At 44.2% G+C, this 15,177-nt stretch overlaps 1 protein-coding gene across 1 annotated transcript in view; it reads left to right on the top strand.

Annotated features, from left to right (window-relative positions):
* Positions 1 to 15,177, top strand: part of LOC115221587 (putative ATP-dependent RNA helicase TDRD12) — a 70,396-nt gene that overhangs the window by 15,675 nt on the left and 39,544 nt on the right. Inside the window, exons 2-7 of the mRNA XM_036510937.1 lie at positions 142 to 201; positions 2,050 to 2,110; positions 3,925 to 4,041; positions 8,335 to 8,523; positions 11,795 to 11,929; positions 14,972 to 15,073. Coding sequence (XP_036366830.1) covers positions 142 to 201; positions 2,050 to 2,110; positions 3,925 to 4,041; positions 8,335 to 8,523; positions 11,795 to 11,929; positions 14,972 to 15,073 — 664 coding nt within the window. The remainder of the gene's footprint in view (positions 1 to 141; positions 202 to 2,049; positions 2,111 to 3,924; positions 4,042 to 8,334; positions 8,524 to 11,794; positions 11,930 to 14,971; positions 15,074 to 15,177) is intronic.

The raw sequence follows: 15,177 nt of genomic DNA, 5'->3' as shown, positions 1-15,177 counted from the left end.
ATGCTAAACGATGATGATGATGATGATGATGATATACATATAATTTAATATAATATATATATATATATATATATATATATATATATATATAATTATTTTATTTTATTTAATAATTCCATCTCTTGTTGTTTACCATTTCAGATCACTCAGCAAAACAGCTGATGTCCAAGAACAAGTCATGAACTCATTCCAGGCCAAGGAGTAAGTTGCTGATTCTTTTTTTATTTGTTCTTTACTCGTATCCCAATTCAAAGTCTGGGTCTTCCCTAATGCCCACTTGCTCCTTCATGAAGAACTGTAAGAGTTAGAGTGGAGTTTTAGAGTTTTTTTTTAGAGTCGGAAACAGACTTAGAGATAAATTCTTGTTCCACTCTCTCCTCTTTCCCTTGTATTTTTTTTTCTTATTAATTGTTATAGTTGTAGGGCTGTGGCCATGCTGGAACAAAACCTTGTTGTTTTTAGCAGATTTTAAAATGATAATAATTTTTATATATATACTCTTCTACTTCTTTCAGTCATTTGACTGCGGCCATGCTGGAGCACCGCCTTTAATCGAACAACTCGACCCCAGGATTTATTCTTTTTGTAAGCCCAGTACTTATTCTATCGGTAATTTTGCCGAACCGCTAAGTAACGGGGACATAAACACACCGCATCAGTTGTCAAGCAATGCTAGGGGGACAAACACAGACACACATACATATATATATATATACATATATACGACGGGTTTCTTTCAGTTTCCGTCTACCAAATCCACTCACAAGGCATTGGTCAGCCTGGGGCTATAGTAGAAGACACTTGCCCAAGGTGCCATGCAGTGGGACTGAACCCGGAACCATGTGGTTGGTTAGCACAGCCACTCCTGCGCCTATATATATATATTTATATATATATATATATATATATATAGATACACACACACACACACCACTGGCCTATGTCAATTTGATTCGTCTTTATTAGTCAAAAGACCTGTTGTTATTTTCTTGTTTGTATTTGTAATTGTGTAGCGCAGGAGTGGCTGTGTGGTAAGTAGCTTGTTTACCAACCACATGGTTCTGGGTTCAGTCCCACTGCGTGACACCTTGGGCAAGTGTCTTCTACTCTAGCCTCAGGCCGACCAAAGCCTTGTGAGTGGATTTGGTAGACGGAAACTGAAAGAAGCCTGTCGTATATATGTATATATAAATATATGTACCTGGGACGTAGTCAGTCCACCTGTGCATACGTTCCTTCTTGGGACACATAAATCTACTTGTGAAGACCTGTTGAGGCAAGTGAAAATTAAAGAATCAAATCAAATCAAAATCAAAATCGATCAACATCAATGGAATTTGTAGTTTGTGGTACCAGTGCCGGTGGCACATAAGAGAACCATCCAAACATGGCCGTAGCCAGCACCGCATTGACTGGCCTCCGTGCTGGTGGCACGTAACAAATACTATCCGATCATGGCCGTGCCACCCTCGCCTGGCCTCCGTGCTGGTGGCACGTAAAAGACACCATCTGAGCATGGCCGTTCGCCAGCCTTGTCTGGCACCTGTGTCAGTGGCACATAAAAAGCACCCACTACACTCACGGAGTGCTTGGCGTTAGGAAGGGCATCCAGCCGCAGAAACACTGCCAGATCTGACTGGCCTGGTGCAGCCTTCGGGCTTCCCAGACCCCAGTTGAACCGTCCAACCCATGCTAGCATGGAAAGCGGACATTAAACGATGATGATGATGTATGTGTGTATATGTTTGTATGTCTGTGTTTGTCCCCCCCAACATCGCTTGACAACCTATGCTGGTGTGTTTATGTCCCTGTAACTTAGCAGTTCGGCAAAAGAGACCGATAGAATAAGTTCTAGGTTTACAAAGAATAAGTCCTGGGGTCGAGTTGCTCGACTAAAGGCAATGATAAACATATATCTACACACACATACACACACACACACATCCATTTATACAGAGAGAATAGCGTATTGTTTCTATCAACTTAATAAGTTACCAAGTCTGCCATTATAAGCATTTTTTTTTATAAGTACATCATCTCCACTTCCAGTTTTCTGCGGAAATTCGGAATTTCAGAAAAAGGATCAGCTCCTGACACCCAGGAATTTCAAGTAAGTTCCGCTTAACATTTTTTTTCTCAACGCGTTTGAGAATTATAAAAAAATATTTATTTCTCTATCTTTCAATACATCTCAACGCTTCTAAAAAACACAAACTTTGTTCACTTTCATCGTAAGCTGAATTTAACGTTAGTTCTAAAATTGCAGAAGAATTTGATACTGGGCAGTTTAGCTTAATGGTAAAGCACTTGACACGTAATCACAGGAATGTGAGTTCGAGTCTCGTGGTTGGCCGGTAACGTATTTTTTAGCATTATCACGTGTTTGAGGATAAAAAAAATTTATTTCTGTGTCTTTCAATACATCTCAACATCATCATCATCATCGTTTAACGTCCGTTTTCCATGCTAGCATGGGTTGGACGGTTCGACCGGGGATCTGGGAAGCCAGAAGGCTGCACCAGGCTCCAGTCTTATCTGGCAATGTTTCTACAGCTGGATGCCCATCCTAATGCCAACCACTCCGTGAGTGTAGTGGGTGCTTTTTACGTGCCACCGGCACGGAAAAAAAACAAACTTTGTTCACTTTCATCATAATTTGAATTTAACGTTAGCGTCTTATGAAGCTAATTTTATAAGTTCTAAAAGACTATCCCAGGCTACTGTGTCTGTTTTGGCAGGGATTTTATAGCTGGATGCCCTTCCTAACTCCAACCTCTCTGCAGAGTGGAAACTTGCAAGGTGTGGGTAAATCGGTCACATTGATCCTAGTATTTGACTGGTACTTAATTTATCAACTTCAAAAGGTGAAAGGCAAAGTCGACCTTGGTGGAATCTGACGACGATGACAATAATAAATGCCCTGATGCAGTACCAGGCAGTGGCTCTCATGGCTTTTGATCTTAACTGATTGGAAGTGTTATGTACATTGTTTTGTCTTGGTATAAAAGATGGGCTACAGCAAATATTCTGCTCACAACCAAAGACTTGCTTGCTTGACCATATCCAGTTGAGCATGTCCCTTATTGGCTGACGATATGTGCATCCCTGATCACGAGCAGAAGTAGTAGGGGAGCATCATAGCCATGTGTTGAGAGGGATTCTTTGAGGTTTGAATAATTCACTTCTGGAAACATGGGTATTTCATTCAACATCCTTAAACAATCCTTATTCAGCGACCTTTTGAGTGGGATGGGATTCTTGACCAGAAAAAAATTCTAATTGGGCCCCACATGCTAGGTCATGCGCTGATCATCTTGATATGAGATCACCATGTCGCGCACATATGGTTCTACTGTAGGCACAAGGCCCAAAATTTTAGGGGAGGGGACCAGTTGATTATATCAACCCCACTGTTTCACTGGTACTTAATTTATCAACCCTGAAAGGATGAAAGGCAAAGTCCACCTTGGGGGAATTTAATAATAATGATAGAGGTAATAATGGTTTTAAATTTTGGCTTAAGACCAGCACTTTCAAAGGGAGGGAGAATTCAATTACATCAACCAGTATTTCGTGGAAGCACAAGGCCTAGTGGTTAGAGCAGCGAACTCGCGGTCGAGGGATCGCGGGTTTGAATCTCAGACCAGGCAATGTGTGTGTTTATGAGCGAAACACCTAAGCTCCACGCGGCTCCGGCAGAAGGTAATGGCGAAACTTTGCTGACTCTTTCGCCACAACTTTCTCTCACTCTTGCATCTTGCAGCTCACCTTCGACAGACTGGGGTCCTGTCCAGGTGGGGAACCTATACGCCAAGGAAACCAGGAAACCGGCCCTTATGAGCCAGGCATGGCTCGAGAAGGAGCAAACAACAAAAACCAGTATTTCACTGGTTCTTGTTATTTTTATCATATTTCTTTTCACAGGATCCTCTCACAACCGAGTTGATTTTGATGAATGATTCAGTCCTGTTTGTGTCTGAGAAGATTCCGCCACCGATTTACAATCTCCAAGATTTTGATGTACCTGATGCCATCTCCCAGGTAAGTTTAATGCCAGCTTACTTGGCACTTCTTTGTTTACTGTCTTATTGAACATTCAGATGGTCAAGTGAATAAGATTATTGGTCAATCAGCATAGAGGTCAGCCACACACATAAGCTGGAATAGGCTGCCAGATGAGATAGTGAAGATGCCGAAGACCGCTCGGTTCAAAGTCTCCCTTGACCAGAAATGGCCTGAACTCTTTGCATGAACACCACCCTGTACATAACTCCATGTCCCCCTACATGGCCTCACAACACCATAAGCGGAAAGTGTAACCTCTTGAAAGAGCTGTTCTTCACTCCTGCTCCAGAGCGTTGGCTGCGGGGTCACTCCGAAAAGCTCTATCTGCGACGATTTCATCTCAATCGAAGGAGAGGGGCTTTCTCCATCCGGGTTGCGGATCCGTGGAATAAGCTGCCGGACGAAATAGTGAAGATGCCGACGACCGCTCGGTTCAAAGTCTCCCTTGACCAGAAATGGCCTGAACTCTTTGCATGAACACCACCCTGTACATAACTCCATGTCCCCCTACATGGCCTTGCTTTTTGCTTTTTGAGCCAAAAAATTAACTTAACTTAATTTAATACATACTCATAGCGGTCAGGTCAGTTATGGGGCCATGCATTGTTGTAGCATGTCACTGCATCTATCATTTGTCAAGATCTGCTTGGGTTGCCCTAGTCAACCCTCAAAGCACTGCCCCAATCACTGACCATCTTAGTGAAATATTTCCTTATCCTCTGTGGACATGAGGCATATGGCCAACCAACACGATCCATTACCCCAGTCAGATCCTCAGAGAAGCGAACACGATATACAGGATCCAACTCAGAAAAATCGATGACGGGCCTGCGTGCCAGTGGCATGTAAAAAGCACCATCCAATCGTGGCTGTTGCCAGCCTTGCTTGGCCCCCGTGCCGGTGCCACGTAAAAAGCACCATCCGATCGTGGCCATTTGCCAGCCTTGCCTGGCCCCCGTGCCGGGGGCACGTAAAAAGCACCATCCGATCGTGGCCATTTGCCAGCCTTGCCTGGCCCCCGTGCCGGTGACACGTAAAAAGCACCCACAACACTCACGGAGTGGTTGGCATTAGGAAGGGCATCCAGCTGTAGAAACATTGCCAGATCAGACTGGGCCTGGTGCAGCCTCCTGGCTTCCCAGACCCCGGTCGAACCGTCCAACCCATGCCAGCATGGAAAGCGGACGCTATATGATGATGATAACTGAACAGTCTGAGTTGACAATCCTGAGTCGTACAAGTGACAGGATGCATCCTGGTTTCTGAGAATAGTTCTCCTGCGAAATGTCCTGATGTTGGAGGAGTCCAGGCAGCCCCCAAAGGTTCCAAACAATGTACAAGTCTCGAAACTATAAAACAAAACAGTGAGAGCCAGACACCTGACGCTCTGAAACTTTGTCCTCCTGTTCAGATATCGACACCCACACACACACATACACATATGGAGGCACATGGCCTAGTGGTTAGAGCAGCGGACTCGCGGTCGAGGGATCGCGGGTTCGAATCTCAGACCAGGCAATGTGTGTGTTTATGAGCAAAACACCTAAGCTCTACATGGTTCCGGCAGAAGGTAATGGCGAAACTTCTGCTGACTCTTTCGCCACAACTTTCTCTCACTCTTTCCTCCTGCATCTTGCAGCTCACCTGCGACGAACCGGCGTCCCATCCAGGGGGAACCTACACGCCAAGGAAACCGGGAAACCGGCCCTTATGAGCTAGGCGTGGCTCAAGAAGGAACAAACAACATACACATATGTAACTAGTTTCTGTAGAATTTCTCATATTCTTTGAGTTTATCCTGAAATAAAATCAGATTCAGTAGGTCTTTGATCCAAAGATATCCTGCCATGGCCATCCTGTATTGTATTCAAGCATTGTATAGTTAGGACTATATTATTCTTCATTGTGTCTTTACAAGAATGTTGAGTGTGATTTGGCTACTATTTCTAACAGTTTATAGGTGTGTGTGGAAAAGGAATTCATAATCTGGGTCATAGTTTCCCCTGATGAGGGGGTAGTGGTGTTGTGAGTACACAAACACCAAGGGCTGGCAAATGTTGAGGGGCCGTTGTAGAGTGTGGATCTGTGCATGTTTCAAAGGTCTTGATTTTCTTTGTAGAAATAAGATAAAATAAAAATATATTTAAATCCTTTAGCATTCAAATTTAAACTGGTTGTATCTAACCCAAATATTCTACCTGTTTTATGGTCAGAATTTCCTGATCCAGCCTCTCACACCCACCCTACAATGTCATTCTAAAATAAACAATCATATTTTCAAAATCTTGAAGCTGCGAAGTAATGCAAGATTAATTTAAAGCAACGTGAATAAATAAGCATCATATTTGACAAAGTAATCATCATCATCATCGTTTAATGTCCGTTTTCCATGCTAGCATGGGTTGGACGGTTCAACTGGGGTCTGAGAAGCCAGAAGGCTGCGCCAGGCCCCTTCTGATCTGGCAGTGTTTCTACAGCTGGATGCCCTTCATAACGCCAACCACTCCGAGAGTGTAGTGGGTGCTTTTTATGTGCCACCTGCACAGGTGCCAGACGAGGCTGGCAAACAGTCACGATCGGATGGTGCTTTTTACGTGCCACTGGCACGGGGGCCAGATGAGGCTGGCAACGGCCACAATCGGATGGTGCTTTTTACGTGCCACCGGCACGGAGGCCAGTCGGGACGGCACTGGCAACAGCCACGTTCGGATGGTTTGCTAATGGGTTAACCCCATCGGCATTTAAACTGGCCACGTCTTATCCAAATATTCTGCCTCTTTTATGCCCAAACTGGCCAGATACAGCCTCCCTCACCTACCCTATAATATCATTCTTAGGATAAACTGTCACATCATTGATATCTTTAGGCCATGAGATAATGCATGATTAATTCAAAATGATGTGAGGAAATAATCATCACATCTGACATCATCATCATCATCCGAGCGTGGCCGTTTGCCAACCTCGTCTGGCACCTGTGTGGGTGGCACGTAAAAAGCACCCACTACACTCACGGAGTGGTTGGCGTTAGGAAGGGCATCCAGCTGTAGAAACACTGCCAGATCAGACTGGGCCTGATGCAGCCTTCTGGCTTCCCAGATCCCAGTTGAACCGTCCAACCCATGCTAGCATGGAAAGCGGACGTTAAACGATGATGATGATGATGATCCTCGTTTAACGTCCGTTTTCCATGCTGGCATGGGTTGGATGGTTTGACAAGAGCTGGCAGGGTAGAAGACTGCACCAGGCTACTGTGATCATCATCATCCTCGTTTAACATCCACTTTCCATGCTAGCATGGGTTGAATGGTTCGTCCGGGGTCTGGGAAGCCAGGAGGCTGCACCAGGCTCCAGTCTGATCTGGCAGAGTTTCTACAGCTGGATGCCCTTCCTAACGCCAACCACTCCAAGAGTGTAGTGGGTGCTTTTACATGTCACTGGCATGAGGGCCAGTCAGGCAGTACTGGCAATGGCCACGCTCAAATGGTGCTTTTCATGTGAGCCAGTCCAGCGGCACTGGCAATGACCTCGCTCGAATGTTTTTTCAGGTATCACCACCACAAGTGCTAGTAAGGCGACGCAGGTAATGGTCACGCTCGAATGGTGTTTTTAATGTACCATTGGCTCGGAGGCCGGCCTTGTTGCTCTGGCCCCAATCTCACTCGTATGGTAATCTAAATGTTAAAGAGTTAACCCCATTAGCATTCAAACTGGCCATGTCTCGCCCAAATATTCTGCCTGTTTTACGCCCAAACCGGCCAGGTACACCCTCTCTCACCTACCCTACAATATCGTGCTTTGGATAAACTGTCACATCATTGATATCTTGCAAAATGATGTGAGCAAATAAGCATCACGTGTGACTTAGTAATTTGAATGTCAGAAGGTTAAAACAGGTACAAAACAGAAAGTTAAAACAGGTACAAAACAGAAGGTTAAAACAGGTACAAAAACAAGTACGAAACAGAAGGTTAGAACAGGTACAAAACAGAAGGTTAAAACAGGTACAAAACAGAATGTTAAAACAAGTACAAAAACAGGTACGAAACAGAAGGTTAAAATAGGTACAAAACAGGTCAAAACAGGTACAAAATAGAAGGTTAAAACAGGTACAAAATAGGTCAAAACAGCTACAAAAACAGGTACAAAATAGAAGGTTAAAACAGGTACAAAACTGATGTTTTATACATTTTTTTTTAAAAAAGAGATTCCCCCCACCCACCAAGCTTTCATGGCTCTTAACTTTGTGCCCTCTTTCCACATTTCCAGTTTCTGAAAGACTTTCCCAGTCTGCAGCCAAGAACCATTCAAGCTTATTGTTGGCGCCCGGCCATACGCGGCAAGGACATCATTGGCATCGCTCCACAGAACTCTGGCAAGACCTGGGCTTACCTCGTTCCGATTCTCTCCAACCTCTGCCAGTATACAATGTACGCAGACATTCAGTATAGCAATGGGGTGAGTATTAACTCTTTTACTTCTTTCACTGGTTTCAGCCATTGAGCTATGGCCATACTGGAGTACTACCAATTTTCCAGTATAGCCATTGAGTTATGGCCATACTGGAGTGCTACTGATTTTCCAGTGGTTTTTGTTTGTTTCATTTTGAATTCTTCTTCTTCTTCACCTTCTTCTTCACCTTCTTCTTCTTCTTCTTCACCTTCTTCTTCTTCTTCTTCTTCTTCTCCCCCTCCTCCACCTCTTCTTCTTCTTCTCCCCCTCCTCCACCTCTTCTTCTTCTTCTCTTCTTTTCCCCCTCCACCACCTCCTCTTCTTCTCCTCCTCCTCCTCCTCCTCCTCCTCTTCTTCTCCTCTTCTTCTTCTTCTCCTCTTCTTCTTCTCCTCCTCCTCCTCCTCCTCCTCTTCTTCTCCTCCTCCGCCTCTTCTTCTCTTCTTCTCCCCCTCCACCACCTCCTCTTCTTCTTCTCCGCCTCTTCTTTTCTTCTTCTTCTCCTCCTCCGCCTCTTCTTCTTCTCCCCCTCCACCACCTCCTCATCTTCTTCTCCTCCTCCGCCTCTTCTTCTCTCTTCTTCTCTCCCCTCCACCACCTCCTCCTCTTCTTCTCCTCCTCCGCCTCTTCTTCTACTCCTCGTCCTCCTCATCTTCTCCTCCTCCTCCGCCTCCTCTTCTTCTGCTGCTGCTGTTCTTCTTCTTCTTCTTCCTCCATCATTATCATCAAGATGGAATCTGGCAGAATCATTTACATGCCGGGCGAAATGCTTTATGGTATTTTGTCTGTCTTCACATTCTGAGTTCAAATTCTACCAATGTCAACTTTGCCATTCATCCCTTTGGGGTCAAATAAATGAGTACCAGTTATGCACTGGGTCGATGTAATCAACTTACCTCATCCCCACAAGTTTCAGGCTTTGTGCCTATAATAGAAAGGATTATTATTATTATTATTATTATTATTATTGTGCGGGTGGCACGTAAAAAGCACCCACTACACTCACGGAGTGGTTGGCGTTAGGAAGGGCATCCAGCCGTAGAAACACTGCTAGATCTGACTAGGCCTGATGAAGCCTTCTGGCTTCACAGACCCCAGTTGAACCGTCCAACCCATGCTAGCATGGAAAACGGACGCTAAACGATGATGATGATGATGATGATGATTATTATTTTTATTATTATTATTATTATTATTATATTATTATTATTATTATTATTATTAATTTTATTGAGTGAGAGAGCAGTGCATGCCATCAAAGTGAGACTTGGGTAAAATATACGAAGCCCAGTATACCCATCATGACTACCCGTCTGATAAGGGTACACCAGGCACATGCATGACAACCATATGTGTGCGACATGGTGATCTCATAAAAGATAAACAGCATATGACCTTGCAGGTGGGGCCCAGTTAGAATTTTCTTCAGGTTGAGTAGCCCATCCCGCTCAAAAGGTCCCTGAATATGTTGAATGAAACATCCATGTTTCCAGAAGTGAATTATCCAAACCCCAAAGAATTCCTCTCAGCACATGGCTATGATGCTTCCTCACTACTTCTACTCGTGATCAGAGATGCACATATTGTCCATTTCCAGTTTTTTATTGAAAACCTGTCCAGCCAACAGCAAATATTACCTTATCTGGAAATAGGTGAGAGTTGGCTACCGGAAGGGCGTCCTGCCATAGAAAATCTTCCTGTACAGATTACACCCCACCCATGCAAGCATGAGAAAGTCAGCGCTAAATAATAATAAGGATATCTCTCTATACTCTTTTACTTGTTTCAGTCATTTGACTGCGGCCATGCTGGAGCACCGCCTTTAGTCGAGCAAATCGACCCCGGGACTTATTCTTTTGTAAGCCCAGTACTTATTCTATCGATCTCTTTTGCCGAACCGCTAAGTGACGGGGACTTAAACACACCAGCATCGGTTGTCAAGCAATGCTAGGGGGACAAACACAGACACACAAACATATACACACACACTTATATATATATACATATATACGACAGGCTTCTTTCAGTTTCTGTCTACCAAATCCACTCACAAGGCATTGGTCGGCCCGGGGCTATAGCAGAAGACACTTGCCCAAGATGCCACGCAGTGGGACTGAACCCGGAACCATGTGGTTGGTTAGCAAGCTACTTACCACACAGCCACTCCTGCACCTATCATTGTATATATCATTGTATTTTATTATCAAAATCAAAGTGAAATTCGATGACGAGCACGAGCACCATACGAGCGTGCCAGTGGCACATAAAAGGCACCATTGGAGTGTGATCGTTACCAGCTTCGCCTTACTGGCACTTCTGCCCCATGCTAGTAGGGTGCTAAGAGCACCATCTGAACGTGATCGTTGTCAGAGCAGCTAACCAGCTTCCGTGCCGGTGGCATGTAGGAGGCACCATTCGAGCGGGATCGTTACCAGCATCGCCTTACTGGCACCTGTGCCGCTGGCATGTGTAAAAAAAAAGAAACTTTGAGCGAGGTCGTTGCCAGTACCGCCTGATTGGCCCCCGTGCCGGTAGCACATAAAAGCACCCACTACACTCCTGGAGTGGTTGGCGTTAGGAAGGGCTGTAGAAGCTCTGCCAGATCAAGACTGGAGCCTGGCGCAGCCATCTGGTTCACCTGCCCACAGTCAAACCTATTTCTTTACTACCCACAAGGGGTTAAACACAGAGAGGACAAACAAGGACAGACAAACAGATTAAGTCAATTACATCGACCCCAGTGCGTAACTGGTACTTAGTTTATCGACCCCGAAAGGATGAAAGGCAAAGTCGACCTTGGCGGAATTTGAACTCAGAACGTAGCGGCAGACGAAATACCTATTTCTTTACTACCCACAAGGGGTTAAACACGGAGAGGACAAACAAGGACAGACAAATGGATTAAGTCAATTACATCGACCTTAGTTTATCGACCCCGAAAGGATGAAAGGCAAAGTCGACCTTGGCGGAATTTGAACTCAGAACGTAACGGCAGACGAAATAGGGCTACGCATTTCGCCCGGTGTGCTAACGTTTCTGCCAGCTCGCCGCCACAGTCAAACCGTCCGACCCATGCTAGCATGGAAAGCGAACGTTAAACGATGATGATGATGATGATGATGATGATGATGTTATTTTATTCCCTTGTGAGTGTTAGTTTTGTCTGGTGGCAGTGGCCACTTAACAGCAACAGCAAGAAGCAGAAGTAGTAGTAGTAGTTCCAATAAATGGTTGGCGTTGATTTTATTCCATGAATGTCCTTCTGTTCTCATTGTATAGCCCTTGGCCATAATCTTGGTCTCGTCTTGGATCAAGGCTGAAGAAGTCTACGAGCAGTGCCGTAGGTTGGCATCGGCGCACAAAGACATCGTCGTAGAGGTCATCTACGGTGGGGGTGCGGAACACAATAAATCGGTAAGCTTGTGTTTTTTTCTCACTTTTTTTTATGAAAGACTAGCAGTATCGCCCAGTGTTGCTCGGGTTTGTAAGGGAAATAACTATATAAGCATTTTTAGAGAGTTACTTCCCTTATATAACCCGAGCAAAAATCATTAAAAATGCAGAAAAATGATGGTAAATTTTTTTTTAAATCTTAGACTCATTGTAGACGCGTGCTAGTACCCAGAAGGGCTCGATATGAATGACGACTATAAGATACCCGGTTTTGTTAAACTGCACCGCAAAATGTGGGAGTAGTTAGGAATCTAAATCAGAGGAGACAGAGTCTCACACACACAACTTCAATTTTATATATAAAGATGTGAGCCTTGCTTGTTGACTTACTTGGTACCCATTAAAAATAACTGTGTGTGTGTGTGTGTAGGTGTGTAAGATCTTGAAAGGATAGAAAAATGGGTTATTTCCAATGCAGCATTCAATCTGAGCTTTATGGTTTCCTACAATGTTGTAGAAACGTATACATACATATATATACTGCTATTTCTAAAATTTTTGGAATGTGGTTTAAGCAACTTGTTGCAAAAACCCTTATTATTATAAATATATATATATATATATATATATATACACACAGACACGCACACACACACACACACGCATATATAATTTAAAGTGTATTCCGTCAGGAACATATTAGGGCACAAAAGAGCTCGTTCACCCCCTTAGAATTCCCAAATAGCTGGTAGTTTTCCAACTCTAGGCTTAGGCATTCATCGTGGGTGAAAGATAAAAGTTGGATGTGTTGGCATTAAATTCAAAGTTTTGCTTACGGGCAAAAGCGATTATATGCAGCATATAAGCTATTGGGGAAGACTCAAGAGATTAAGACTCTATTCCTTAGAGTGTAGGCGAGAAAGATATGCCATAATATACATCTGGAAGATCCTGGAAGGACTTGTCCCAAACTTTGGCATCGAGAGTTACACAAATACTAGAACTGGGCGCCACTGCATAGTGCCAAGGACTCCAAATTTGCCATCAAGATGTAGGACAAGATACTGCGATAGCCTGGGCTTCAGAGGTCCACAGCTCTTCAATATCCTCCCGATGGACCTGAGAGACCTGCATGGGGTAGATGCAGATGTCTTTAAAATGAAACTGGATCTCTTCCTGTCAGGTGTCCCAGATTAACCAACTTCACGGCAGGAGGTGCAGATGAGGGCAGCTGCATCGAACTCTCTCATGCACCAAATGTCAATTGCTAAAAAGCATTTGTGAAGTAAAATCATGTAGCAACACCAAATGGCAGTGCCCCCAGCATGGCCACAGCTCATGAGCTGAAACTAGATGAAATGATGAAATGATATATCACCTGAGGAGATGTGACTGGATCCCATCATACAGGTGAACTGTTGCTTAATTTAAATCGTGTGTATGTGTGGATCTGTGTTGTATCGAAACAGGTGTAGTGTTTATTAAATAGCTGTCTAGACCTACTTCTTTCTGTTGGCTCTATTTATTCAATTTTTATATACATACATAGGTGCAGGAGTGGCTGCGTGGTAATTAGCTTGTTTACCAACCACATGGTTCTGGGTTCAGTCCCACTGCATGGCACCTTGGGCAAGTGTCTTCTACTATAGCCTCGGGCCGACCAAAGCCTTGTGAGTGGATTTGGTAGATGGAAACTGAAAGAAGCCCGTCGTATATATGTATATATATGTGTGTGTGTTTGTGTGTCTGTGTTTGTCCCCCCCACCAGCATTGCTTGACAACCGATGCTGGTGTGTTTATGTCCCCGTCACTTAGCGGTTCGGCAAAAGAGACCGATAGAATAAGTACTGGGCTTACAAAGAATAAGTCTCGGGGTCGATTTGATTTGACTAAAGGCAGTGCTCCAGCATGGCTGCAGTCAAATGACTGAAACAAGTAAAAGAGTGAAAGAGTATACCTATACGTGGCACTCCGTTGGTTGCGACAAGGGTCCCAGCTGATACGATCAACGGAACAGCCTGCTTGTGAAATTAATGTGTAAGTGGCTGAGTACTCCACAGACACACATATCCTTAACATAGTTCTCGGGGAGATTCAGCGTGACACAGAGTGTGACAAGGCTGGCCCTTTGAAATGCAGATACAACAGAAATAGGAAGAAAGAGTGAGAGAAAGTCGTGGTGAAAGAGTACAGCAGTGTTGACCCCCCCCCCTCCCTCACTGCCGGAGGCTCATGGAGCTTTAGGTGTTTCCAGTCAATAAACACTCATAACGCCCAGTCTGGGGATTGAAACCGTGATCCTATGACCGTGAGTCTACAGCCCTAACCAGTAGGACTGGGCCATTGCACCTCCACACCATATATATATATATATATATATATATATATGATTTAAAAATAGAATAAAATCTTCATAAGAATTTATCAAGTAGTTAGCGTGAAAAACCTCATAAGAGAAAAAATCCACCAATTTTTTCACTTAAATATATTTATTTATATTATCAGCCTCATCTGGCACCTGTGTCGGTGGCACATAAAAACACCATCCGAGCGTGGCCGTCTGCCAGCCTTGTCTGGCACCTGTGTCGGTGGCACATAAAAAACACCATCCGAGCGTGGCCGTTCGCCAGCCTCGTCTGGCACCTGTGTCAGTGGCACATAAAATCACCCACTACACTCTCAGAGTGGTTGGCGTTAGGAAGGGCATCCAGCTGTAGAAACACTGCCAGATCTGACTGGCCTGGTGCAGCCTTCGGGCTCCCCAGACCCCAGTTGAACCGTCCAACCCATCTAGCATGGAAAGCGGACGTTAAATGATGATAGAGGGCATTACTATACATAAATGCCACACGCTTACATACATAGCATCATTATCATCTATCAATGTCTGTTGTTCATTCTGGCACAGGTTGATGTCTTTGTCATTATATATAGAAATATATACACATGTATAAAGTATATATGTGTATGTATGTTTGTATGAGAGTAGTGCATTATATAAATAGTGATTTGGTGTTTTGTAAATGTTTTCTTTTTTTTTTTTCCTTGTGTTTGTTATTTCAGGTGAGTTTGTTGAACGGGTGTCACATCCTGGTGGCCACCCTACCATGTCTCAGCCGAATGATGATCAACCAGTACACTAACCTCAACAGGCTTTGTCATTTGGTAAGCGTTCTTTTGCACATCTTTAGCTGACTGAGAGAGAGAGAGAGAGAGAGAGAGAGAGAGAGAGAGAGAGAGAGAGAGAGAGAGAGAGAGAAAGAAAGAAA

The sequence above is a fragment of the Octopus sinensis genome, linkage group LG18 (genome assembly GCF_006345805.1).
Source record: "Octopus sinensis linkage group LG18, ASM634580v1, whole genome shotgun sequence".
In the NCBI taxonomy this organism is placed as follows: Eukaryota; Metazoa; Mollusca; class Cephalopoda; order Octopoda; family Octopodidae; genus Octopus; species Octopus sinensis.
The sequence above is the reverse complement of the archived record's forward strand: the minus strand, read 5'-3'. Positions and strand labels throughout refer to the sequence as shown.